The following is a 23,142-nucleotide window of genomic DNA, read 5'->3' as shown; positions in this document are numbered from 1 at the left end:
TATGACGTTGCATCTTAATCTGTGTGGTTAATCAGATTGATCTGTGGAAAAAATCTACACTGTGATTTGTTTTGCTTGTGAAGGACACAAACTCAGAAGCTGCAGTTGTTGACTTTCCTGTAAGATTGACTTTAGACGCTTTTGTTTTCAAGATTTTTCACAGTTTGCTTCTGGTTAAAATCTCAACAGGCTTCTAATTATTCACCAACTTAATCAAAAGTTCACTGAAACGCTTGATCAGGCAAATCTAAACTTTTTTCCTCATGAAACAGTCTACAAATGATGATAAACAACATAAATCATTCTTTACCCTCCATTCTTGATCTATGTGTTCGTTAACAGAACACAAGATGGCGGTATTGAGCAACTTAATGGGCCTTGACTCTTTGGTTGTTTTTTTTTTTGCTGAGGATCATGTGACCAAAGATGCTACATATGATTCTGTTCATATTTACAAGACCAAAAGGAACAATAAAATTGAAGGCAATTTGTATTAAGAATGAATGAGACTGTTTACATCAAAATGATTACATCAAAGATATTATTAGGCATGCACTGCCATTTTGTTCTGCTTCTCAAGATTGATACTGATAACTTTTTATAGCTTTAATTAAAATATATATATATATATATAACTGTTTGTGCACACCTGGAGGTAGGAACGATTCAAATAAAGTTAGATTTAAAAGACTGAAAATTTTGCTTTTTGTTGTGAAATTGCACTGTTACGGTCTGGTTCAAGACGCCTGTTTTTCAGAGACGTTTTAGCCTTTGGAACAAACGCAATTTTGCGACCGCTGCGGACTTTTAAAAAAAACGTCTCAAAATCGACCTGAGGGTAAATCTGACTATAGGGGTGTTAGTGCATGTCTACAGGACTCTAACAATGATAAAAAACACATTTAGAAAGTCACAACCAGGTCTTCTATGCTCCAACTATGAAAATATTCCATTTATTAATACCAAATCCTAATTTCGATGAATTTCACTTAACCAATTAACTACGATAAATGAGGGACGCCATTCGTCGGGGGTCTTTGAAGGCAACACCTGCGAATAGATGGCTCTTTGGTGCAGATATACAGACGGTCCATAGTTCTATCTGTGGAAAATTCATTGGAATAATGCACAGTAGCCTCATCCTTTCTGTCTGCTTGCATTGAAGGAAACATGACGTCAGATAACTGTCAGTGGGGGAGGGGAGCTCGCTGGGCTCTCCTCCCTGCGCATTGAAAGGAAGCACCACTTGGGCCTTTTTAATACATTTTACACTGCACATTATTCCTGCCTTTCCGAGGTTTGTGTAGACTAATGAACAAATCCATCATGGCCATCACACAGTCAAAGGCTGCGGGTGTGTCAAGAGGTGGTAGCTGACCCCTCCACGCTGCCAGGTAGGTTAGTATCTTTCAGGTTATGGCTTGTAGCTTCTCCTGCTGAAATATCACTGTTTGCGTTCACATCCTGAAGGCGTTTCACGTATTTCTTCTGTGTTGTAGACCGAGACCTGGAATCCTTGTATATAATAGCACTAATGTATTCATGGTCCTCAAACCTCATGTCCTCCACATAAGCACTAGCCCCAATTCATCATAACAGGACACAATGCTAGATAGCGATGATATGAAAATATTGCACGTATTGACACCCTTTTTAGTCGTTGATTTCTTCCACTCCGTCTCCCCCACCTCCATCTGTCTCCCTCTCTCTCCTCATCCTTTGCAGCAGCTGCTGCTCCAGAGCCAGAGTGGAGAGTCCCTTCACCACCACCACCAACACCCCCTCCACCGACAGAGACAAAAGGCCTGATTCGCCTGCTGAACACAGCCCCCCCTTCTTTTTGCCCCCTTTCCATCCGTCCCTTCATGAATGTCTGTGAAGGTGGCGGTGGCGGCAGCGGGGGCCAAAGGCGGAAAGGAGGCCTGGACTGGGAGTGAATCAGTGAAGGAGAGTGGGAGGCGGGGGCGGGGAAGGAGGAGGAAGATGGAGGCTGGAATAGCCGGGGCACAGTAAGAAGGCAGGTGCTGAGGCCTCGACAGGAGGACATCTTTTTTTTAAATCTTGAATGTCTCTCAATCATGGGAAAGATCTGACTGGGTATGCAAATTATCCTTATATATTTCTATGCATGGATGTGCATGTTTTTTCGTGTGTGCATGGATCTGTGGGTGCACAAGGATGGGGATGTTTGGGGGGCAGTCTATGGGAGAAAGATGCACAGATTCCACATTTTGATTGGGGAATGAGAGAAACGTTTTTAGGAATGTTGATTGGAAGCAACATTGGCATTTGGTGTCCAGAATACATTACCAGCGTGGGGGCCTTCCGATTACAAAGTTATCTGATTGAATGTCATCCCATGAAAGCTTTATGCGTGATATCTTCGACGTCTTTAGTTCAAAATCCAGACTTGCTATCATCACCCTTGATCTCTTGCATACTTGAATACTAACCTCATTTTTAAGGAATCAAGAAATCACCCTCATATGCTTCCTTTTAATGACTTTTGAAACGAATGTTTCCTGGGAGTTCAGTCTGTGGTGCTTCTGAGGCCGCAGTGCAGCATGGGGTTTTATGTCGGCGGAGCAAAACTAGCTGAAACCAGTTTGAGGCAGATGGAGGGGCTGATGGGAACAATGCTGTCTCTGTGCTCCACTGAGGGATAAGCGGTATTCCACGCTAACTCCATGGCGGCGGCACCTCGGATCTTGGCCATCGGCGACGGCGACACGGGCATCGTCAACGGCAAGCTATGCTGCAATGACTCGCAGCAAAGGGAGCAGGGAGATTTGGGAAGGGACAAATTGGGGTGGGGGTGGCTGCCTGGAAGTCTGTGAATCTGCAGCCCACACACACACACACGCACACACACACACACACACACACAGGAGCATGATCCATGTGTCTTATTTATATGTCAGCATGCTGCTAGTGCTACAGAGAATGACAAAAGAGGACCACCAGCACTTAGCACAACGTTGGATGTAACCTGACCCTCAATTCTGGGCCTTTTGTGAAGAAGCTCATTTTTTTTCTCTCCAGTCAGGGTGGGGTGGCATTGCTTTTTAAGGGATTAGTAGTGTTGTGAACATGTTTGTTGTAGGATGGGAAAAAGGACAGGAGGAAGTTCGGCTAGTGGCTGGAGAGGGACGAGACAAGGAGAGAGGGTGAGGAGGGACGATTCTCTTGCATGCTTCTTCGACTAATCTTCATTTTACTGACATGGTAGTGTTCTAAATGTGTAGCTCTTGGGTTCAGTGATGCATGCTTGTGAAAGGTGTGCTGGGAATGGGATCCGCATGGACTATTTGTCATATTTGTGAGTATTTGGCATTCATTTTCAGTATCAGACAGATCTGGCTAACTGCTTTTTCAAGGCCTTTTTTTTCCTGTGCTGCAGCAGCAGCAGCAGCCATTTTCACCTCCTTTCATTAGTCATCTGCCCTTTTCCCTCCATAGCGTCGCCATCCTCACAATCTCCCTTCCATGAACACAGATATCCCCCATCATTGGACTAAGAAGTGCCGTTTAACTCAAATAAAGCCGAAACCAAATAAATATGTGCATGCATGTTTACCAAAGCAGAAGTGATGATAGCTCCAACCAGGCTAGCCCCAAAGCGCTCCCTTTGTCCCCAACAACCATGATACATAAATGGTGCATTTCATTCCTGTCATATTGTTGTGCATAAAAGACACCAAACTGTATGGGATGACAATTGAAATGCACAAGCATAAAGCATAACACATTTTGTTGCTGTCCAATGAAAAGCACAAATCCAGTATAAATACACAAAGGATACTATGACTGCACTTCTATAATTGTGTACTGAATGCCAACATTGCAGCATTTTCATAATAAAATCCATGGTAATGAGTTAGCGTTCATCTTCATCCAAAGTTTAAGTCAGACATCAGCAAGGGAACTTCTTTTCCATCCTGAAAATGAACATTGGCGTTTTTTTCATGAAAAAAAGAAGTCTGCATATCATAAGACAAAGCTTAATTATAGTGAAGTAGCAAAGATCCTTCAATGTACCCGATAATGTTTTTTTTATGCCACTTCAAGGTGACATCCTCATCGAGGCAGGGAAAGGAACATGGGCGATATGAAGACGCCAGACTTTGATGACCTCCTGGCAGCCTTCGACATCCCTGACATGGTGGATCCGAAAGCTGCAATCGAATCTGACCACCAAGAAGATGACAACGCCAAGCAAGCAAAGTGTGGCGCAACCACAGCTGAAGATGAGGCCCACCATACCACAACTGGACAGGATGTCGGCGTCAGTGTCATCGTCAAGAATGTTCGAAACATGGATACAAATCATTCTATTGGAAATCTTTCGGAAAAGGACATGCTGCTCCAATCCCAATCCCATTCTCGAAGAAACGTCAATCAACTTCAAAATGGACTCTTACCTTCCATGCCGGCGGATGTTCATTATGCCAAAAATGTATGGAAAACTTCCAGGGAGGATGGACAAACAGTCGGTCATCAATTCAGCCCTATCTCCAGCGCAGAGGAAATTGAGGAAGAGGATACGATTGAGATCCATAATATATCTGACAAAAGGGGCAGTCGTTCAGTTCTCAAGTCCACCACAAAAAAGTCTCCAGCGTCCGTGGAGATGGTTTCTAAGTCCAAAGCAAAAGGCTTAAAACCAGATCAGAACAACAACCAAAATGTCCCTCTGGAAGGTTCAGTTTTCAGTCATAACCACCAGTCGAGTTCTCCTGAAGATGGGCCTAAGGAAGGTCTTCACAGAGACACGGAGAGCAAAGACACTAATGGGCACACAGCGCAAATAAAATCCAAGTCCTCTGCAAAACTTTCTTCTTGTATTGCCGCCATTGCCGCTCTTAGTGCTAAAAAGGCAAGCCCTACGAACTACAATGCATTGGATTCCCCTGTTACAAAAATGGAATCTAACCAAGACAATGAAAACTTCAGAGTTCCAAGAAAGATATGTGAACAGGAATCAGCTTTGGAGTTGGCGAAGCGGCTGCTATCAGGACAACCCCAGAGTCCCTCGAACAGTGAGAGTAGCAACAAAGGTTCACCCGCCTCTAGCACAGACACCACCCCAGTCATCCCAAAAGTTAGGATAAAAACTATCAAGACCTCTTCTGGACAGATCAAGCGTACTGTCACACGGGTCCTCCCAGACTTGGAATTCGAATCAATGAAAAAAGGGGGAAATTCCAATGGCCCAACAATAGTGGCTACCACTGGTGCATTTTTCTCGTCTCCGGCAGGGTCTTCTTTGCCAACTACGGTCGTTGCCACCTGTGGGGGTCCGTCAATTGAAATTACCAAGCAGATGACGATTAAACCAGTAGCAACAGCCTTCCTCCCAGTCTCAGCCGTCAAGACAGCCGGTTCCCAAGTCATCAACCTCAAACTGGCTAATAACACCACAGTCAAAGCAACCGTTATTCCTGCTGCCTCAGTGCAAAGTGCCGGCAGTGCCATCCTTAAAGCGGCAAATGCCATACAACAACAGACAGTCATGGTACCTGCCTCCAGTTTGACCAATGCTAAGCTAGTACCAAAGGCAGTCCATCTCAGCAATCTTAATCTTCTGCCGCAGAATGTAACCCCCGCTCTTAACGATCTCCAACAAGCAAAGTCCTCCTCCAAGCAATCGCAACAACTTAAACAGCAAGCACTTTTCAATGGCCAGCACTCCAAGAAGCTCTCCAGGGTTCAAGTCATAGCCAACTCTCATAGCTCTGTAGTCGACGCTTTCAATAAGGTCCTGAGTAGCATAAATCCCGTTCCTGTGTATATCCCAAACCTCTCTCCACCAACCTCAGCCTGTATTTCCCTCCCATCTCATGGCTACAAGTGCCTAGAGTGCGGTGACTCATTCGCTCTCGAGAAGAGCCTGGCCCAACATTACGGGCGTCGTAGTGTGCGGATCGAGGTTACCTGCAATCACTGTTCAAAAAGTCTTGTCTTTTACAACAAGTGCAGCCTGCTGTCTCATGCCAGGGGCCACAAGGACAAAGGAGTTGTCATGCAGTGCTCGCACTTAATCTTAAAACCCATCCCTGCAGATCAGATGATAACGGCATCGGCCTGTTACGGACCAACGTCCATCACAGATGGCAACTCCACTTCCGATGCACAGGCATTACCAGCTGAAATCCCGGGAAAGGTTCCGAGTGGTGCGTCGCAAAGTGCGGTGATTTCAGCTCCGAGCAGCTCCCCTCTCGAGGCAGCCATGCCGTTGGAGGACGATGCATCCAAGCTCTGTAGGCACAGCCTGAAGTGTTTGGAATGTAATGAAACGTTCCAAGACGACAGCTCACTAGCTATGCATTATCAACAAGTTCTGGAGACCAGTGGGCAGGTATGATATTTACTATATTGCTTAATAACTGCTTGTAAATAGGACCATTGCATAACTCTTATGCAGAAGTGCTGTATAAATCATAGATTGGACTTGCAATATATTATAGACATCACACTACAATTCTGACTGTTTTTATCCCATGTGGCCCCAAACCAGGGTAGGCATGGCAGGTATCCTAAGATCAAACTCTGTAACAGCAGCATAAACCTAGGATGAGTTCTCCTATAGTCAACACACCAATAACATTCATATTTCATGTCCTCTCTTCCATTAGAAAACCTGCACAATCTGCCAAATGCTTCTTCCAAACCAGTGCAGTTTTCTATCGCATCAAGGAATCCATCAGCACAGGTCTCCTTACATCTGCCCAGAGTGCGGCGCAAGCTGTCGTTCTGTCCACTTCCAATCCCACGTCACCAAGAACTGCCTGCACTACACGCGTAGAGTCGGTTACCGGTCAGTCACAATAGGAAACTGTTTCAATGTCACTCTAATATTGTGATGCTAGCTTTCACAAGCTGACATTTCCCCCCCTCTTTGTGTCCCATCTCCAAACCGCTAGATGTATCCACTGCAGCGTCATCTTCTCTGATGTTGCCACTTTGAAGTCCCACATCCAGACTACACACTGTGAGGTCTTCTATAAATGTCCGCTTTGTCCAATGGCCTTCAAGTCTGCACCAGCAACACACTCCCATGCGTACACGCAGCATCCAGGACTGAAAGCAGGAGAGCCTAAGTAAGTCCAGATTCAGGCCTTGTGCACAGAACCATGGTCTATGAAAAATTAATTTCATTACAAATTGCTATATAATTTTGCCTTGAAGAAATACACATTGCCACCAATCCACATGCTCTGGTGCAACTTAATACCCTTAACCAATTCATTTTTCTCAGGAAAATCATGCTTGTTGCTCATTAGTGGAAGGATTTGTGCATTTTAGACATGGTGGCTTAACATGGTTGCATGCGTTTCCACATGGAAAACCTTAAATTAATAGACAATCCTGAGCAGCTATGACAAATTGATTTGAGTGATTGTATTTTATTCATCCCTTTACTTGTATTTTCTTTATTCTGTCTGACAGGCTGATATACAAGTGCTCCATGTGTGATACCGTCTTCACGCTGCAGTCTCTGCTCTACACACACTTTGACCAGCATGTTGTCAATCATAAAGTTCCCGTGTTCAAATGCCCCGACTGCTCCATGCACTATGCACAGAAACAACTCATGCTGGACCATATCAAGGTAGAAGCAGCCAATTCAACACTGAGCACATCCTGTCACCCATCAATCACTCTTCTTTGATATGAAAATGTAAAATATGTGGTTTGATTTCCTTTTTCAGGCCATTCATGGAACTTTGAAGACCATCGAGGGTCCACCAAACTTAGGGATCAGCCTCCCTCTCAGTGCCAAACCTACAAATTTAAACAGCACCACCAGTAATGGCCCTAGTAATAACAACAACAACAACAACAAAGATGGAGGAAACAACAATGGACAAAACAAAAGCGTCAAGATGGCTGCTCCTGCATCACCCAAAAAACCCAACAAAAACAGCTTGGGTGCGGTTAATAATGGTAATAATAATCTTAATGGTTCAGAGTATACATGTTCAGAGTGCAGCGGCGTCTTCAGCGGCAGAGAGGTCTTTTTGAACCACATGAGAAGAGACCATGGCAAGGTAAATGTCAATCCTTTTCAGGTTTGAGCGAGAATGCACACCGAGAAGATTGTATGCTACCTTATCCATTATCTTCCTCTCATACTTTAGATATTGAAGAAACACCCGTGCCGACAGTGCGACAACTCCTTCAGTTCTACCCACAGTCTTTGCCGACACAACCGCCTCAAACACAAGGGGGTGCGGAAAGTCTACACCTGCCCGTGAGTAGAGGCTTAAAAGGAGAACAAAAAAACAATGCAGTGTTGCCAAGTTTGTGACTTTGTCGCTAAATGTGGCAACATTCCAATCCCTGTTGGCGATATATGTTTACAAAACCGACTAGGGACAAACCTATCGATGTTTTCTGCCGTCATTGAAAAGTGAACGTACTTATTGTTCTACAGTTTCTGTTCTGTCAATGAATCTAGTCCTGAACCAGGTCAACTCCTCTAGTACCAGGACAGACGCTTTGAGGCTTTAAGTCAAATTCAATGGTAATGGTAATGGTTTAATTTCATTTGAACATGCATCAGATTACAATTGAATGCATCACATAATCAGTTGACAGTTCCACATGTCCAAAAGGAGTAGGAAGAAGCAAAGCTTATTAAATCCTACCCCTCCATCTGGTACTTTTACAATCAGTAACTGTTACATTTGTTCACTTCCTGCTTTCCCAATATAATTTAAGTATTTGTTTATTTCTTTAAAAACCAATTTTTTATGTATTTATTTATTTATTTTTTTGTCACATACCGTACAAGTACGAGGTGATATGACCATCCAGTGACATGGATTGATACCGTAGTAAGTGTCAATATAGTGATATATATAGCACATCATGACTGGTTCAAGACTCTTCATCCTTGTATTTAGCAAACATCAACTGCTTGTATTGTTTCTTGAATTGGCTCATCGTTGTGCATTGTTTGAGGGTCTTACTCAATCCATTCCATAGTTTGATTCCACATACTGAAATGCTATGGCTTTTTAACGTAGTCCTAGCATATAAGTGTTTCAAATTTTGTTCTTCCCTGAGATCATATTTCTCCTCTCTTGTAGAGAAGTATTGGATGACTTTTTTAGGTAATTGGTTATTTTTAGCCTTATGCATTGTTTTAGCTGTTTGAAGATTAACTATATCAGCAAGTTTAAGTATTTGTGATTTTTTTCAAAGATGTTTAATCACCAAACCGTTCAAGTTCAGGGAGTCATTTGCCTGCTAGAACTAAGGGGAATTTGAGAATTAATCGCTGATGATGCTTTCAATACCTGACTAATGTACTTGGCATTGCATATGACTACAAGAACACGCTGGTTTAAAAAACAAATTTCAGTCCTTGATCCTAAATCTGAATAGTTCTTGTCCTCTGCAAGAGCAAAGCAGAATAATCACAAAGATTTGACATGTTGCTGAAAAGGTAAATAAAAGCAGAAGGAGCTTTCCAGGTTGATTCAAGACTAATTCAGTTGTATAACTGAATGGAAAAACATCAAAGTAGGTCATCGAGGGCTTTAATTGTGATTTTATTGCACTTGAACAGACACTGCCCAGCTCTCAGTCAGCCCTTCACCAAGAGAGTGCTGCTGGATCAGCACATTCAGTTGCTGCACGGAGCTTCAGGAAAGACTGCCAGCTCAGAGGCCACGGATAATATGCCGGAGAAGAAATCGGTACAGACATAAAACGTTGTTTTTACTGTACAATTCCTTGTAGTCACCCCTACGATATCGTTCTACTGTCCCACACAGATTGTGAGCCCCAAGAGAAAACATGATGCGGAAGAGGAGGTGTCTCCAGGGTTAACCCCCCGTAGTTTCGACTCGCAGCCTTTGAAAAGGCTCAAAGTAAACATCCCCAAAGTTCACAGATGCGCCGTGTGCGGCTTTACCACCGAAGACGTCGCCGCATTCCACAAGCACATCCCCCAGCACAAGTCGGACCGCTCGTCCTACCAGTGCCAGGAGTGCGGACTATGCTACACCTCCCCCCGCTCAAAGGCCCGCCACCTCTTCATTGTCCATCGTCTGAAGGAGCCGCAAGGCCTCGCCCGGTACAGGGGTAAGGACGATGACGAGAACCAGAGGGAGAACCATGTGGACGTTACAGCCGGGGATGACGGGACACTAAACACCAAATGTAAAGTGTGCGGGAAAGTGTTTGAGACTGAGGGCAACCTGAACATCCACATGAGGACGCATGGTATGGCGTTCATCAAAGCCAAGAGGCTCAGTTCGGCTGAGAAATGAATCAAAACTGTTGGATTCACTTAATACAGTGAAGAAAATAAGTATTTGAACACCCTGCTATTTTGCTATTTCTCCCACTTAGAAATCATGGAGGGGTCTGAAATTTTCATCGTAGGTGCATGTCCACTGTGAGAGAGATAAACTAAAAAGAAAAATCCAGAAATCACAATGCATGATTTTTTAACAATTTATTTGTGTGATACAGCTGCAAATAAGTATTTGAACACCTGAGAAAATGAATGTTAATATTTGGTACAGTAGCCTTTGTTTGCTATTACAGAGGTCAAACGTTTCCTGTAGTTTTTCACCAGGTTTGCACACACTGCAGGAGGGATCTTGGCCCACTCCTCCACACAGATCTTCTCTAGATCAGTCAGGTTTCTGGGCTGTCGCTGAGAAACACGGAGTTTGAGCTCCCTCCAAAGATTTTCGATTGGGTTCAGGTCTGGAGACTGGCTGGGCCATGCTAGAACCTTGATATGCTTCTTACGGAGCCACTCCTTGGTTTTCCTGGCTGTGTGCTTCGGGTCGTTGTCGTGTTGGAAGACCCAGCCACGACCCATCTTCAATGCTCTGACAGAGGGAAGGAGGTTGTTCCCCAAAATCTCACAATACACGGCCCCAGTCATCCTCTCTTTAATGCAGTGCACTCGTCCTGTCCCATGTGCAGAAAAACACCCCCAAAGCATGATGCTACCACCCCCATGCTTCACAGTAGGGATGGTGTTCTTCGGATTGTACTCTTCATTCTTCTTCCTCCAAACACGCTTATTGGAATTATGACCAAAAAGTTCTATTTTGGTCTCATCTGACCATAAAACTTTCTCCCATGACTCCTCTGTATCATCCAAATGGTCATATGCAAACTTAAGACGGGCCTTGACATGTGCTGGTTTAAGCAGGGGAACCTTTCGTGCCATGCATGATTTCACATCATGACGTCTTAGTGTATTACCTACAGTAACCTTGGAAACGGTGGTCCCAGCTCTTTTCAGGTCATTGACCAAGTCCTGTCGTGTAGTTCTGGGCTGATTCCTCACCTTTCTTAGAATCATTGAGACCCCACGAGGTGATATCTTGCATGGGGCTCCACTCCGATTGAGATTGACCGTCATGTTTAGCTTCTTCCATTTTCTAATGATAGCTCCAACAGTGGACCTTTTTTCACCAAGCTGCTTGGTAATTGCTCCGTAGCCCTTTCCAGCCTTGTGGAGGTGTACAATTTTGTCTCTGGTGTCTTTGGACAGCTCTTTGGTCTTCGCCATGTTACAAGTTAAAGTCTTACTGATTGTATGGGGTGGACAGGTGTCTTTATGCAGCTAACGACCTCAAACAGGTGCATCTGATTCAGGATGATACATGGAGTGCAGGTGGACTTCTAATGGGCAGACTAACAGGTCTTTCAGGGTCAGAATTCTAGATGATACACAGGTGTTCAAATACTTATTTGCAGCTGTATCACACAAATAAATTGTTAAAAAATCATGCATTGTGATTTCTGGATTTTTCTTTTTAGTTTATCTCTCTCACAGTGGACATGCACCTACGATGAAAATTTCAGACCCCTCCATGATTTCTAAGTGGGAGAAATAGCAAAATAGCAGGGTGTTCAAATACTTATTTTCTTCACTGTATATTTGTACAGTATCTATTGGCTAGGGTCCTACTGTACATAATTATTACATTATGTATAATGTACCATGAAAATAACAATTTCATCCCCTGCTGATCGTAACTGACAAGGACATGAAAACTCCAAAATCTTTATGGTCGGTTTACTGTCGCAAAGAGATGACATTACATAATTCTCCCAAACCTTGACCGAGTCATTCCAGTGTCAAGACGGGCCTGTTGTAACACGTCTGTAACAAGATCTTCATCCATTGCAGTCAAAAGTGTTACTAATGGTTTGCTTGGTGAAAAGATCACGGTCAATTTCCTCCATTTCCAAATGATTGTGCCAATAGCTTCTTTCGTCTTGTAGCACATCTCGGTCATGTACAGGTGTACAATTTGTGCCTGAGTTCCTCCGACAGCTCTTTGGTCTTGCCCATAGTGGTGAAACGGTTTGAATTTGTGGCAGGTGTCTTTTATCCCCCTGATGAATTGACCATGGCAGTACTGTATTTTCTGGACTATAAGTCGCTCCTGAGTATAAGTCGCACAAGGCCAAAAATACATCATTAGGTAGAAAAAAAACATACATGAGTCGCACTGGAGTATAAGTCGCATTTTTTTGTGGGTAACTTATTTTACTACTACTTATCATCTTGGAAGGCAAGATGACAGGGGCATTTGTGTTCTGTCATTCTCAGTTGTCTTTGTAAGCTAACGTCTACTGTTTTAAATATTGAATTGTTAAGGAGTAGGAAATATTGGTGTGAAAGTCCAGAGTGCCCTCTTGTGGCTGTCTGTGAAATTATATATATTTTCATTGATAAGTCACTCTGGAGTATAAGTCGCAGGAACAGCCAACCTATGAAAAAAAATATGACTTATAGTCCGGAAAATACGGTACTTCCCGAAAGGGACATGACTTATTTCCACATAACCAGTCTGTGGGGGTCAGAACGCTTGTTGGCAGTGAGGTGTTCCGATTACAGTAAACGGCCCATAAAAGCAGGGGATCAAACACTTATTTTCCCACTGTATATGAAAGTCACTTTGTGTTTTTAATTGAAGAAAAATAGTTTTTGTACTACATGTTTCTAAAGACTTGGAACTTTTTTTTATAGAAGAGATTTTTTATTTATTTTACATTTGTTATGTGGAGCTGCATAATGTATACATATATTGTATGGTTAGAAAGATGAGCTAGAGCCATGACCTAGGGGCCCATGTCCACACCAAAACTGGTATTTATTTAAACATATCCTGCTGCGGTGAGCTAATATTTTGCTTTGTGGACCACAGTGGGTATAACACCTTTAAACATCTGAAGGTTGCTTTTCATGAGTGAATTGAATCGTGGAATAATAGAATATAACGGATGACCTCCTCAACATGTTTTTATAACACGTTAAAACCTGAAAGTAAGGGATAAAAAACACTCATGTCAGATAAGATATTACTTTTCTGCTGAACTGCTGAAGCTCTCTTAGGAATATTTTCAATAGTTCAAGACATAACTCCAGCTTCGATTTTAAAGGTTTATAAAAACTGCAGAAATGTCCGGCAGGCCGGATTAAAATGCTAGGGGCATTAGGGGGCCTGATTTTGCCCATGGGCCGTGGTTTTCCCAGTTCTGACCTAGGTTACTGCATTTTCTATGATTCTTGGACTTTTGGTACATACTGTACACACACTGTTAGTAAAAAACATTATAAATACCTGCGTACGTGTGGACTTGGCCCCAAACAGTCATCATTATTCTGTTCATTCGTACTCTGGAGAATGTAAACTGAGCTGTTACTCTTAACTACTTATAAGAAAACCAGTCACAGTTAAGAAGCGTTGGGAAGACTTGAAATTTCCATTCACAATAACAGGCATATATATATATATATATATATATACAGTACCTAAAAACTGTAGGGTTGCTAGAAGCTACTTAGACAACAAGACTTTGTCTCTTGCTGTAAAACCGCATGCGAAAAGCAGTCGGTGTATTGCTGAGTAGAATGTTGTCTTTATTGCTGCTGAATGAGTGCAGATCTTGACATCAATAAAATATGAACGTATCATTAGCCTGTAGAGAGTGGAGAAATAATGTTTATTGCGAGCAACAGAGCAGCTGATTTGCCCAATACTGAATATAATCATGTGACTACACTCGATTGTGTATAGATTTTTAGAACAAGCACCCCCTCTGGTGGTCAATGCTGAACAACATCTAGTAGTTTACCTTCATCATTACCCCAGTGAGGACAAGCGGTATAGAAAATGGATGACTACATAATAATAATAACACTAAAAATGACAAAAATAGTAATATAATCGTCTCTCATTAAATTAATTTCCATATTAATAGTTTAATATTTTCATAGTTAGATCATAGAAAACCCTTTCATGACTTTCTAAATATTTTTCAACATGATTAAAGCACCGTGAACATGAAATAACAACCCTTTTGTCACTTTTCCAGTCTTATTATTCATTGTTTACACCAAACTGCTAACCAATTAGCCTTGAATTTATTTCCTCCAAACTTAAAAAGCAGAAAACTTACCACTTCCACACGGAATGGGAGAAAGTTTTTCACTCCATGTCAGACATGCTACGGTTGACTTCATTAAGGTAATGTAGGGTAAGGTAAGGTAATGTCTCAATGCATTGTGTCATTACTGCCACCTTGTGACCAGGATACTCCACATCACTTGTACTTCACTACTTGACCATGTTTTTTACAATGATGATGATGTGACGTAAAAATAACAGTGATGAACATAATGGGAGGTAATACTTCGGAAATTAAACAGATGGGGGTCATCTTTTGGAAGCTTTGCCTTCTAATCGTGTTGATCCTGTGATGGCGAAACGACATCCTGGCTCCTTTTTTTTTTTTTTGTGAAACTCTCGTGTAACCAAATCCTTTCACACTTCATGTAGAAAAGCATTTGGAGACGATTCGTCACAGTTGCTAAGGTACTTCTTCAATCCCGCCCAGCCTAATTAAACCCAAGCAAGGTGTTATTTAAATCCTCGCTCCTAAAAAACAATGCAGTCACTTCTATCATGGCCCTGAGTTGGGTGAGGTTGTGTCTTTTAGCAGGTCTAAGTACAGATTGGAATAGAACACAGGCCTTGGCAGTGTCCGAACAATGTATGACGGATACCAGTACTTTCCTTTGGGAAATAAACCAGGACAGGCCCAAGGAATATGCAGTTCTCAGTAAGTCAATGTACCATTGTGTTTGGTTTTAGCCATTTAACTTAAAATGGAAGATGTTTTACACTTGGATAATTTCTTCTTAAACTGGATAAATAATACAATGCAAATCAATGTAGACATAGCATTGCTTGACTCACCTTATCTTCAGTGGGTTTATTTGTTTTCCCCTTATTGTTAACATAAACATTTTACGGCATTACAGAGTTTATATGCGTTTATATCCGTTTGTCATTTTGTGTTCATGAGTTTTTCCACGGTTTACAGTCGTCCAATACGTCAATTGGCGCCATTTTCCCAATGAGATTTATCGAGATGCTCGTTTTATCCGCCGGATGAAGACTTGATGCGGGGTAAACATGATCGCTAACTATGCGGGTGTAGCAAACAAGCACACCTTCATCTTTTAAGCTAGCCCTAACCATAACTGGTCATCTAAAAATAGAAATTTCTAGTCATTTTTCAATGACAACCTGTAACCGAACTGTATCAGCAAATTATAGCCACATTAATAGTTTAAACACACTTCGACATTCATTTCTTGTTAGCTTGTATCCAACGAAAACAAGTTAAAACGATGTTCTCACTCGGGTAGTGAAGTATAACCACAGCTGCAGTTACTGCAATGGCCAACAGATGGCGACAAACCCTCCACAGTATTGTATGTGTTTACAGTGTGATATTATTTATTACCTTTATTCTGCTGTGCATTGGCAGTGTATGATTCTTTTGGAAAGATGGGTAGTAATGTTGACGGAGGTTCTGTCAACCGGCCCGGCCTTCTGCAGCAGTGTCGGTCTGCCCAGAGTCTGACCTTCTCTGGACAGTACTGTCAAGTGTTCCTCATGCAGGTCAGGACAATTCAAAACTACACAGCATTAAATGTACAAGTGATGGGGAAAATATTTATATTTATTTTACTTTCTCAGGGAACAATCCAATATTTTGTTGGTATCTGTGTTCCTGATTCTTGTCATGAAGAGGAGGTACAAACGTTGGTACTGTACGGTCAGTGATTTTGAAATGTTTTGTATTCATAACAATATTGCACCTACAGTCCAACATGTGTTCTGCCTCACTCGAACAGATACATTCAAGTATGGCCACATGTCGCTCATTCCTCCTTTACCTGCTATCTTGGTCAATGAGTCCACCCAGGAGGTGATCATGATACATTGCCTGTCAAAGACCGTTAACCCTGACGCAGCAGATATCACATGCCTGTAAGAAATCCTATTAAGTGTTCAACTATTTATTATCAATGCTAACCTACTAAACCAAAGGCTGTTTCTCTCACAGGTTTGTTTGTTGCGTAATGATAGCAATTCCTCTCGCAGCAACTCTGGTCAGCGCTACAATTAGATGGCAACGGAACAGAGCCATCATGCCAAGTATAGAGTCCACCTGTTTAAACCACAACCTCAATCTGTACGGGACTATGAAGACTAATAGTTCCACTAGTGGAGAAATAAATGTTAGCCAAATGGAGGACTCTGGTAAGTACAAAAGAATGGGTTTTTCCTTAGACAATTTGTAACTTCTCAGGTTTTTTTGTGTAAGGCATTTACAATCTATTAGACAACTTGCATAAAAATAGTTTTTGTATTTTGTATCTATTCCTCAGACACCATCAACCGTGGATCTTCGTGTTTTCCTCAGAGCCGTGTCTTCCAGTGTCTCCAAGCCTTCTCCCTTCAGACGACCAGTCGGGGTATCGTCAGCACATCCTCCACAAGGCTCCCCGAAGGAGACTACTCCTCCTTGAACGGCATCCGTGTCCTCAGCCTGTTATGGATCATGTGCGGCCATTCTGCACAGTTCCCTGTGATAAACAACTTAGGTACGAGCAGGCTACACCTTCTCATACAAGAAGAAACTTTTTCAATTGTGTCATCTGCAGATAACTACAAAGACTGGAAGAAAACGGTCGAAAGAAGTCCTCTGTATGTGTTTTCATTCAGTGGACCGGTTTTTCTGGCTGTAGACACCTTTCTTCTGCTGGGGTAAGACTTATTCGGGAAATTCCAAAAAATGCATTCCTACTGACCAACTTTGGGAACTGTACCTTGAGTTTCCTACCATCCCAAAAACTCTTTATCTGCAAACACTGCAAACACTTAAAATAACCCAACGCTAGGTTGGCCCAATATTTAACCAGCGCTGGGTTGGGAAAACCCATATTGGGTTGTTTTTAACCCAACATTTTTAAGAGTGTAACCAAATACTACCTTACCGCGGTCTTTGAGTGTATTTTCAACTTTGCAGCAGTCTAATCAACCTCACCTCAAAAGCAGTATCTGTGTTTCAGGGGTCTGCTTAGCGCCAGGTCCCTACTGGTCTCCATACAAAGAGCTGAAGATAAACTGAGTCCAAGTCTGGTGATGGGCTACCTGTTCCGGAGGTTTAAAAGGTTATCTCTTTGTGAAGTGCGTGGAAAGTTTGTCTTTACAAAACCAGAACATGTCAACTGCTTTTGTCCATCTCCGTGACAGGATCCAGCCACTGCATCTCTTCGTAATGTGTCTCACCGTTGGACTTATATCTGTGATCCACTGGGGTCCTTACTGGTTTCCATTCATAGACAACTTGATGGATTGTAAAACGTACTGGTGGGGGAACTTGCTGCTGATCAGTAATCTACTGCCAGTCCATGAGATAGTAAGTCGCTCATTCTTAGCTTCTGCTTTTGTATCGCAATAGTTGTTTATGCTACAACCGAAACCCCTACAGTGTGTCCCTTGGACTTGGTACCTCTCTTTGGACTTCCAGTGTTATGCCACCACTCCTCTGCTGGTGTACTTCTACAGAATGTATGTCAAAATCCAGTCATGTTTAGAAGGATGAAGTCCAGACCGATGACTTAATAATAGCTCAATAGCCTTGTTGCATCCTCCAACAGGAACAGATGTGCCTTTACCGTGGTAGCAGGAGGCCTGCTGTTGATGACCATGTTGGCTAGCTCTGTTGTCACGGGACTCCTGCGGCTACCGGTCTTCCAGCCTTCTACACTGTAAGACCTCAAACAGCTTTGGAGTCCATCGCTTATACAGGGAAGTTCATCTCCAAAGGGAGACGTCATAAGAAGAATTAATTGGAAAAAATTGGAATTTGACAAGATGAATCTGAATAAGGGGCTGCACGACTGTCGAGTGGTTAGCGCACAGACCTCACAGCTCGGAGACCTGAGTTCAATCCCACCCTCGGCCATCTCTGTGTGGAGTTTGCATGTTCTCTCCGTGCATGCGTGGGTTTTCTCCGGGGACTCCAGTTTCCTCCCACATTCCAAAAACATGCTAGGTTAATTGGTGACTCCAAATTGTCCATAGGTATGAATGTGAGTGTGAATGGTTGTTTGTCTATATGTGCCCTGTGATTGGCTGCCCACCAGTCCAGGGTGTACCCCGCCTCTCGCCCAAAGACAGCTGGGATAGGCTCCAGCATCCCCGCGACCCTCGTGAGGATAAGCGGTAGAAAATGAATGAATAAGGAATATGATCATTTTACAAGAATAAAGTCGAATTATAAGAAGAAAGAAATAATAAAGTCACAAATTACAACTTAGGAACATGACATTAGAACTTTAATCTCCTAACATCTGACCCTGTACTTTCTTTTGTACAAATTATTTTTGCTTCTTTAAATCCAAAGATCCTGTAATTTAATACTTTATACATTAAAAATGTTTTTTTATCTATTTTGCAGGACATCAGAGAATTATGTCTTGTATTATTATGTGAAGCCCCACACCAGATATGGACCATTTTTAATAGGAATTTTCACCGGAATATACTTGACCTGCAAAAAAGGCCAGCTCTTAAAACACAAGGTAGTGTTTATGTCGCTATATCACGATGATGCACAAGTAAATGCAGTTCCACTAACATGCTTGTATTATTGCTCCAGTGGCAGGCGGTGCTTGGTTGGTTGTGCTGTCTGTCCGTCTTGGTGGGGCTGGTCGGAATGGCTTATGTCCTCAGGGGTAACCCGGTGCACCCCTCTGTGCCACATGCGCTCTACCAGGGACTGCACAGACCAGTCTGGGCTCTGGCTATCACCTGGATCATACTGGCCTGTGAGGAGGGTTATGGGGGTAAATACTGGCCTAAACAGGCCATCCATCCATTTTCTATGCTCCTTGTCTTCATTAGAGTCACAGGCGAGCTGGAGCCTATGCCAGGTGACTATATGGGAAGAGGCAGGGTAGATCCACCTCAAGGATCACGTCTTCAATGAATGTGAATGTTTCACCTGCATCTCCTGACTATGAGGCCAACACGTTAACCTCTTGGTCGTTTTGGACTGAACGCATGACCCAAACATCGTGTTAATGTACTCCAATTTTGATCGTCATTCTCCATAACCTTCCTTAGGTTTGATCCATAGTGCGTTATCGTTGGGTCTCTGGGTTCCTCTCGCCAACATAAGTTTTGCCTGCTACCTGGTACATCCCGTTTTCATCCTCCTCTACATTGGTCTACAAGAGACGCCCATTCACTACTCAGACATCAACTTTGTAAGTCCTGAATTACTCTGTGCCTTTTCACTGTGCATTTATTCTACTTTTTGTGCTTTTTAGATGTACCTGTTCCTGGGACACGTGGTGCTCACCATAGCGACAAGCTTTGTTTTAACCATGCTGGTTGAGAAGCCCTACGTTCTCCTAAAATGGAATCGGAAATAGAGACACAATTAAATCAATTGAGCCTGCTGGAAGTATTTTACTTTTCCTGGTTTGTCTTGTGGAATTTTGTGTTGATTACGTAAAAAACACATAATAATTTTCAGTGAAACATAGTAGATGCACGACATACGGAAAAAACAGCCGGCCGCAGTAGGACCTGGCAATTACAAGAAACGCCACTTTTGATGTGACTGAACATTGCAATTCTCCGCCCGACCACTAGTTGGCAACCTATTTGTAAATAACACCATAAAAACTAAGAAGAAGAAAAGCTCCACATAACAGCATGGCGGCTGACATGAGATTACCCGAAATTAGAAAAACCGTCTCTTTGTCACTTTCTAACGGAGACAGGAGAGATTTAGTCGTGCCTGGTGATGTGATCACTTCAGACTGCGGTTTTATGAGGTGGGTTGGTGTTTTTGTTCAATATCCGTGCTAGCTGTCTGCATGTTGTAGCGTCGCCATGTACGCTAGCATCTACTGTATGTATGGCAATGTTAAAAAGGTGAGACATATACGGTACTAAGATTTATAAAATGATAATTCATCTCAGGGGCCATGGTACTTATGTCGATGAGGACAAACTGACCGCTTCTGTGGCTGGAGAGGTGCAGCGAGTAGACAAGCTAATCTGTGTGAGACCACTCAAGACCAGGCAAGTACGGTGGCCGATGGGGGCAAACGCAAATATCCGATCTCGTCAGACACACACGCAAATGATCCAAAGCCAGAAACACACACAAAGTAAATATGCTGCAATCACAATTAATTGTAACAGACGGTGGACGTTAGTAGAGCAAACCATTTCTACGGCCGAGCATTTAGAAAAATCTAAAGAAAAAGTAACCTTTTCATATTGGCATCTTTCTTCTTGCCATCTTGTCTAAAAAGACTAAAACATGCTAGGACTACGTTAAAAAGCCATAGCATTTCAGTATGTGGAATCAAACATTGGAATGGATTGAGTAAGACCCTTAAACAGTGCACAACGATGAGCCAATCCAAGAAACAATACAAGCAGTTGTTTGCTAAATACAAGGATGAAGAGTCTTGAACCAGTCATGATGTGCTATATATATCACTATATTGACACTTACTATGGTTCCCATTATGTCATTGGATGGTCATATCAACTTGTACTTGGCTTAGGAAAAGCAGGAAGTGAACAAATGTAACAGTTACTGATTGTAAAAGTACCAGATGGAGGGGTAGGATTTAATAAGCTTTGCTTCTTCCTACTCCTTTTGGACATGTGGAACTGTGAACTGATTATGTGATGCATTCAATTGTAATCTGATGCATGTTCAAATGAAATTAAACCATAACCATGTATTTGACTGTATTTTTGTTGGATTACAGGTTTAATGGTGAGGTCGGTGATGTGGTGGTTGGCAGGATCACAGAGGTAAGATCAGATCGTATTTACTGTCTGAGGACACTGACTGAACACTGGGTACTTTCCTAGGTGCAGCAGAAGCGATGGAAGGTGGAGACAAACTCCCGACTGGACTCCGTTCTCTTGTTGTCCTCTGTCAATCTACCCGGAGGAGAGCTGGTAAAATGGAAAAATGCCTCCGATGTTTTCCAATGGGACCCGACTTGAAGATGTTTTGGTGTTTTACAGAGGAGAAGATCAGCAGAAGACGAGCTCACCATGAGAGAATATCTCCAAGAGGGCGACCTCATCAGTGTATGGCTTCTGTGGCAGGTTTGCAGTATTTCTTTCATATTTTTATTAATTTCTCACTTCTCTGTGTGTGTTTTTAGGCAGAGGTGCAGTCGGTCTTCTCAGATGGAGCTTTGTCACTTCACACTCGCAGCTTAAAGTACGGCAAAGTAAGTCCTACTGATGTGATGATAATTAAAGTGACTTGGATCACACCCGGAAGGATGCGTCCAGAATGATAATGCGCACTTATTTTATTGCAGCTGGGTCAGGGAGTCCTTGTGCAGCTTTCTCCATCCCTCATCAAGCGTCAAAAAACACATTTCCACAACCTCCCGTGCGGGGCCTCCGTCATTCTTGGTAATAATGGCTTTGTGTGGCTCTATCCCACACCGGGACAACAGGAGGAGGAGGCTGGAGGCTTCTACACCAGCCTGGAGGTGATACATGATTATGTCTTCTGTATTTATTGAGCTGTGTGTCTTCATGTCTGGTTTGTGTCCGCCTTCACAGCCTGTCAGTTTATCTGATCGTGAGGTGATCTCGCGGCTGAGGAACTGCTTGCTGGCTTTGGCTGCACACAAGGTCCTCCTTTACGACACCAGTGTTCTCTACTGCTATGAATCTTCACTTCAACACCAGGTAGGAAGCTTTTAGAGGTATGCTTTTGCTTTGTTGTAGGGCTCAATGGCGTCATCTAGTGGCCAAACTGCAGAAACACTGGGAAAACTACTCAAGTCAAAAGATGCTTCTCCTAAATGCTATATTTGTTCTGTAGCTAAGCAGAAGTACTGCTGTCTGGCATGATATATACATTACAGAGCATTGTGTGTCTTTGCAGGTGAAGGACATCTTGAAACCAGAAGTGATGGAGGAGATTGTAATGCTGACACAGCAGAAGCTGATTGCACAGGAAGGTTAAATAGAGTGTCATCCACACCAGCAGCTGAGTCATACCCTGACCAAATCAACGTAACGGAACATTTCACCCTTTGTTAGATGCTCCCTTCTTTTATTTCGTTGTGCTGTTCAACATCCAAAAATGTAACTTTTTGTAATTGTATGCTTTTGTAAAAATGTAAACATAATTTGTACAATAAATGTTTGAATTTTCAGTACTTCTCATTGCACACTTGATATATACTCTCATACTAAGCAGCCAGACTCTTTTCTATGTTAATAGTACTAGAATATTGTAATAAAGTAAAAAAAAAAACAAGGAATGGTTGAACTAGGTAAAAATCTTTAAGAATTAAAAGGGTAAAACAATTATCTTCTTGCAGAATTTAGCCAAAGGTGGTTGTCTTGCCAGTTTCCAGTTTTTGCAGGCACACACAAAGTAGACTACACTTGAGTAAAAGTACAGGTTCAAATTTTAAAAGTGACTGCAGTACTGTTAAATTGTTTACTATGGTTAGAATGTGTATACATATAAACTGCTGTGTTGTATTGTGATTATAACTATGATCCACAAATTGAAGGCAAAATCATTCAAGGGTTTTGACAATCTTGATTAAAAAAAAGCATTGGTATCGTCAATATTGAACCTGTATTTACTTGATATCGAGTCGACTCCAAAATGTGTAGTATCCCCCAACCCAAGTCTGCACTCCCAACTTCCTGTTTCTGGCACTACTAGCCCACGCACGCATGTGACGTCACACGCTGCCCCACCCACATA

At 42.5% G+C, this 23,142-nt stretch overlaps 3 protein-coding genes across 4 annotated transcripts; all 3 read left to right on the top strand.

Annotated features, from left to right (window-relative positions):
* The first annotated feature begins 840 nt into the window (after nt 1-840).
* znf532 (zinc finger protein 532) lies at nt 841-13,794 on the top strand. The gene is made up of 11 exons (XM_078793990.1): nt 841-1,394; nt 1,726-2,097; nt 4,069-6,358; nt 6,636-6,817; nt 6,924-7,100; nt 7,450-7,612; nt 7,713-8,051; nt 8,142-8,254; nt 9,578-9,707; nt 9,786-10,309; nt 11,918-13,794. The coding sequence occupies exons 3-10, from the start codon at nt 4,100-4,102 to the stop codon at nt 10,281-10,283; spliced, it is 3,861 nt and encodes a 1,286-aa protein (XP_078650116.1). The 5' UTR covers nt 841-1,394; nt 1,726-2,097; nt 4,069-4,099; the 3' UTR covers nt 10,284-10,309; nt 11,918-13,794.
* A 1,163-nt stretch (nt 13,795-14,957) lies between these two features.
* Nucleotides 14,958-19,819, top strand: oacyl (O-acyltransferase like). Of its 2 annotated transcripts, XM_058061576.2 has the most exons (15): nt 14,958-15,114; nt 15,829-15,962; nt 16,041-16,119; nt 16,199-16,334; nt 16,411-16,607; nt 16,736-16,951; nt 17,012-17,114; nt 17,420-17,521; nt 17,604-17,769; nt 17,842-17,921; nt 18,011-18,121; nt 18,814-18,937; nt 19,015-19,201; nt 19,482-19,624; nt 19,688-19,819. In XM_058061576.2, exons 1-15 carry the CDS (start codon nt 14,958-14,960, stop codon nt 19,790-19,792), a joined length of 2,040 nt encoding a protein of 679 aa, XP_057917559.2. In that variant the 3' UTR covers nt 19,793-19,819. The 2 variants fall into 2 exon arrangements, with proteins under 2 accessions (XP_057917559.2, XP_078650506.1); XM_078794380.1 differs by having other exon boundaries at nt 14,980-15,118; nt 16,736-17,114.
* A 199-nt stretch (nt 19,820-20,018) lies between these two features.
* Nucleotides 20,019-22,571, top strand: exosc2 (exosome component 2). Its single transcript, XM_058055107.2, has 9 exons — nt 20,019-20,200; nt 20,349-20,450; nt 21,155-21,200; nt 21,261-21,350; nt 21,420-21,485; nt 21,563-21,631; nt 21,725-21,901; nt 21,975-22,103; nt 22,303-22,571. The coding sequence occupies exons 1-9, from the start codon at nt 20,079-20,081 to the stop codon at nt 22,381-22,383; spliced, it is 882 nt and encodes a 293-aa protein (XP_057911090.2). The 5' UTR covers nt 20,019-20,078; the 3' UTR covers nt 22,384-22,571.
* Nucleotides 22,572-23,142: the final 571 nt, after the last annotated feature.

This window comes from Doryrhamphus excisus, linkage group LG10 (assembly GCF_037039965.1).
Source record: "Doryrhamphus excisus strain RoL-2023G ecotype Guam linkage group LG10, RoL_Dexc_Guam_v1.1, whole genome shotgun sequence".
Taxonomy (NCBI): Eukaryota; Metazoa; Chordata; class Actinopteri; order Syngnathiformes; family Syngnathidae; genus Doryrhamphus; species Doryrhamphus excisus.
The sequence above is the reverse complement of the archived record's forward strand: the minus strand, read 5'-3'. Positions and strand labels throughout refer to the sequence as shown.

Excerpts from the sequence above, each read along its gene's own strand:
- znf532 (XM_078793990.1), top strand. The coding sequence starts at position 4,100 with ATGGGCGATATGAAGACGCCAGACTTTGATGACCTCCTGGCAGCCTTC. Across the intron at positions 8,052-8,141 it reads TGAGAAGAGACCATGGCAAG|ATATTGAAGAAACACCCGTG; the intron begins GTAAATGTCAAT and ends CTCATACTTTAG. Across the intron at positions 9,708-9,785 it reads ATATGCCGGAGAAGAAATCG|ATTGTGAGCCCCAAGAGAAA; the intron begins GTACAGACATAA and ends TGTCCCACACAG.
- oacyl (XM_058061576.2), top strand. The coding sequence starts at position 14,958 with ATGGCCCTGAGTTGGGTGAGGTTGTGTCTTTTAGCAGGTCTAAGTACA. Across the intron at positions 16,120-16,198 it reads ACAAACGTTGGTACTGTACG|ATACATTCAAGTATGGCCAC; the intron begins GTCAGTGATTTT and ends TCACTCGAACAG. Across the intron at positions 19,625-19,687 it reads ACTACTCAGACATCAACTTT|ATGTACCTGTTCCTGGGACA; the intron begins GTAAGTCCTGAA and ends TGTGCTTTTTAG.
- exosc2 (XM_058055107.2), top strand. The coding sequence starts at position 20,079 with ATGGCGGCTGACATGAGATTACCCGAAATTAGAAAAACCGTCTCTTTG. Across the intron at positions 20,451-21,154 it reads GTGAGACCACTCAAGACCAG|GTTTAATGGTGAGGTCGGTG; the intron begins GCAAGTACGGTG and ends GTTGGATTACAG. Across the intron at positions 22,104-22,302 it reads AATCTTCACTTCAACACCAG|GTGAAGGACATCTTGAAACC; the intron begins GTAGGAAGCTTT and ends GTGTCTTTGCAG.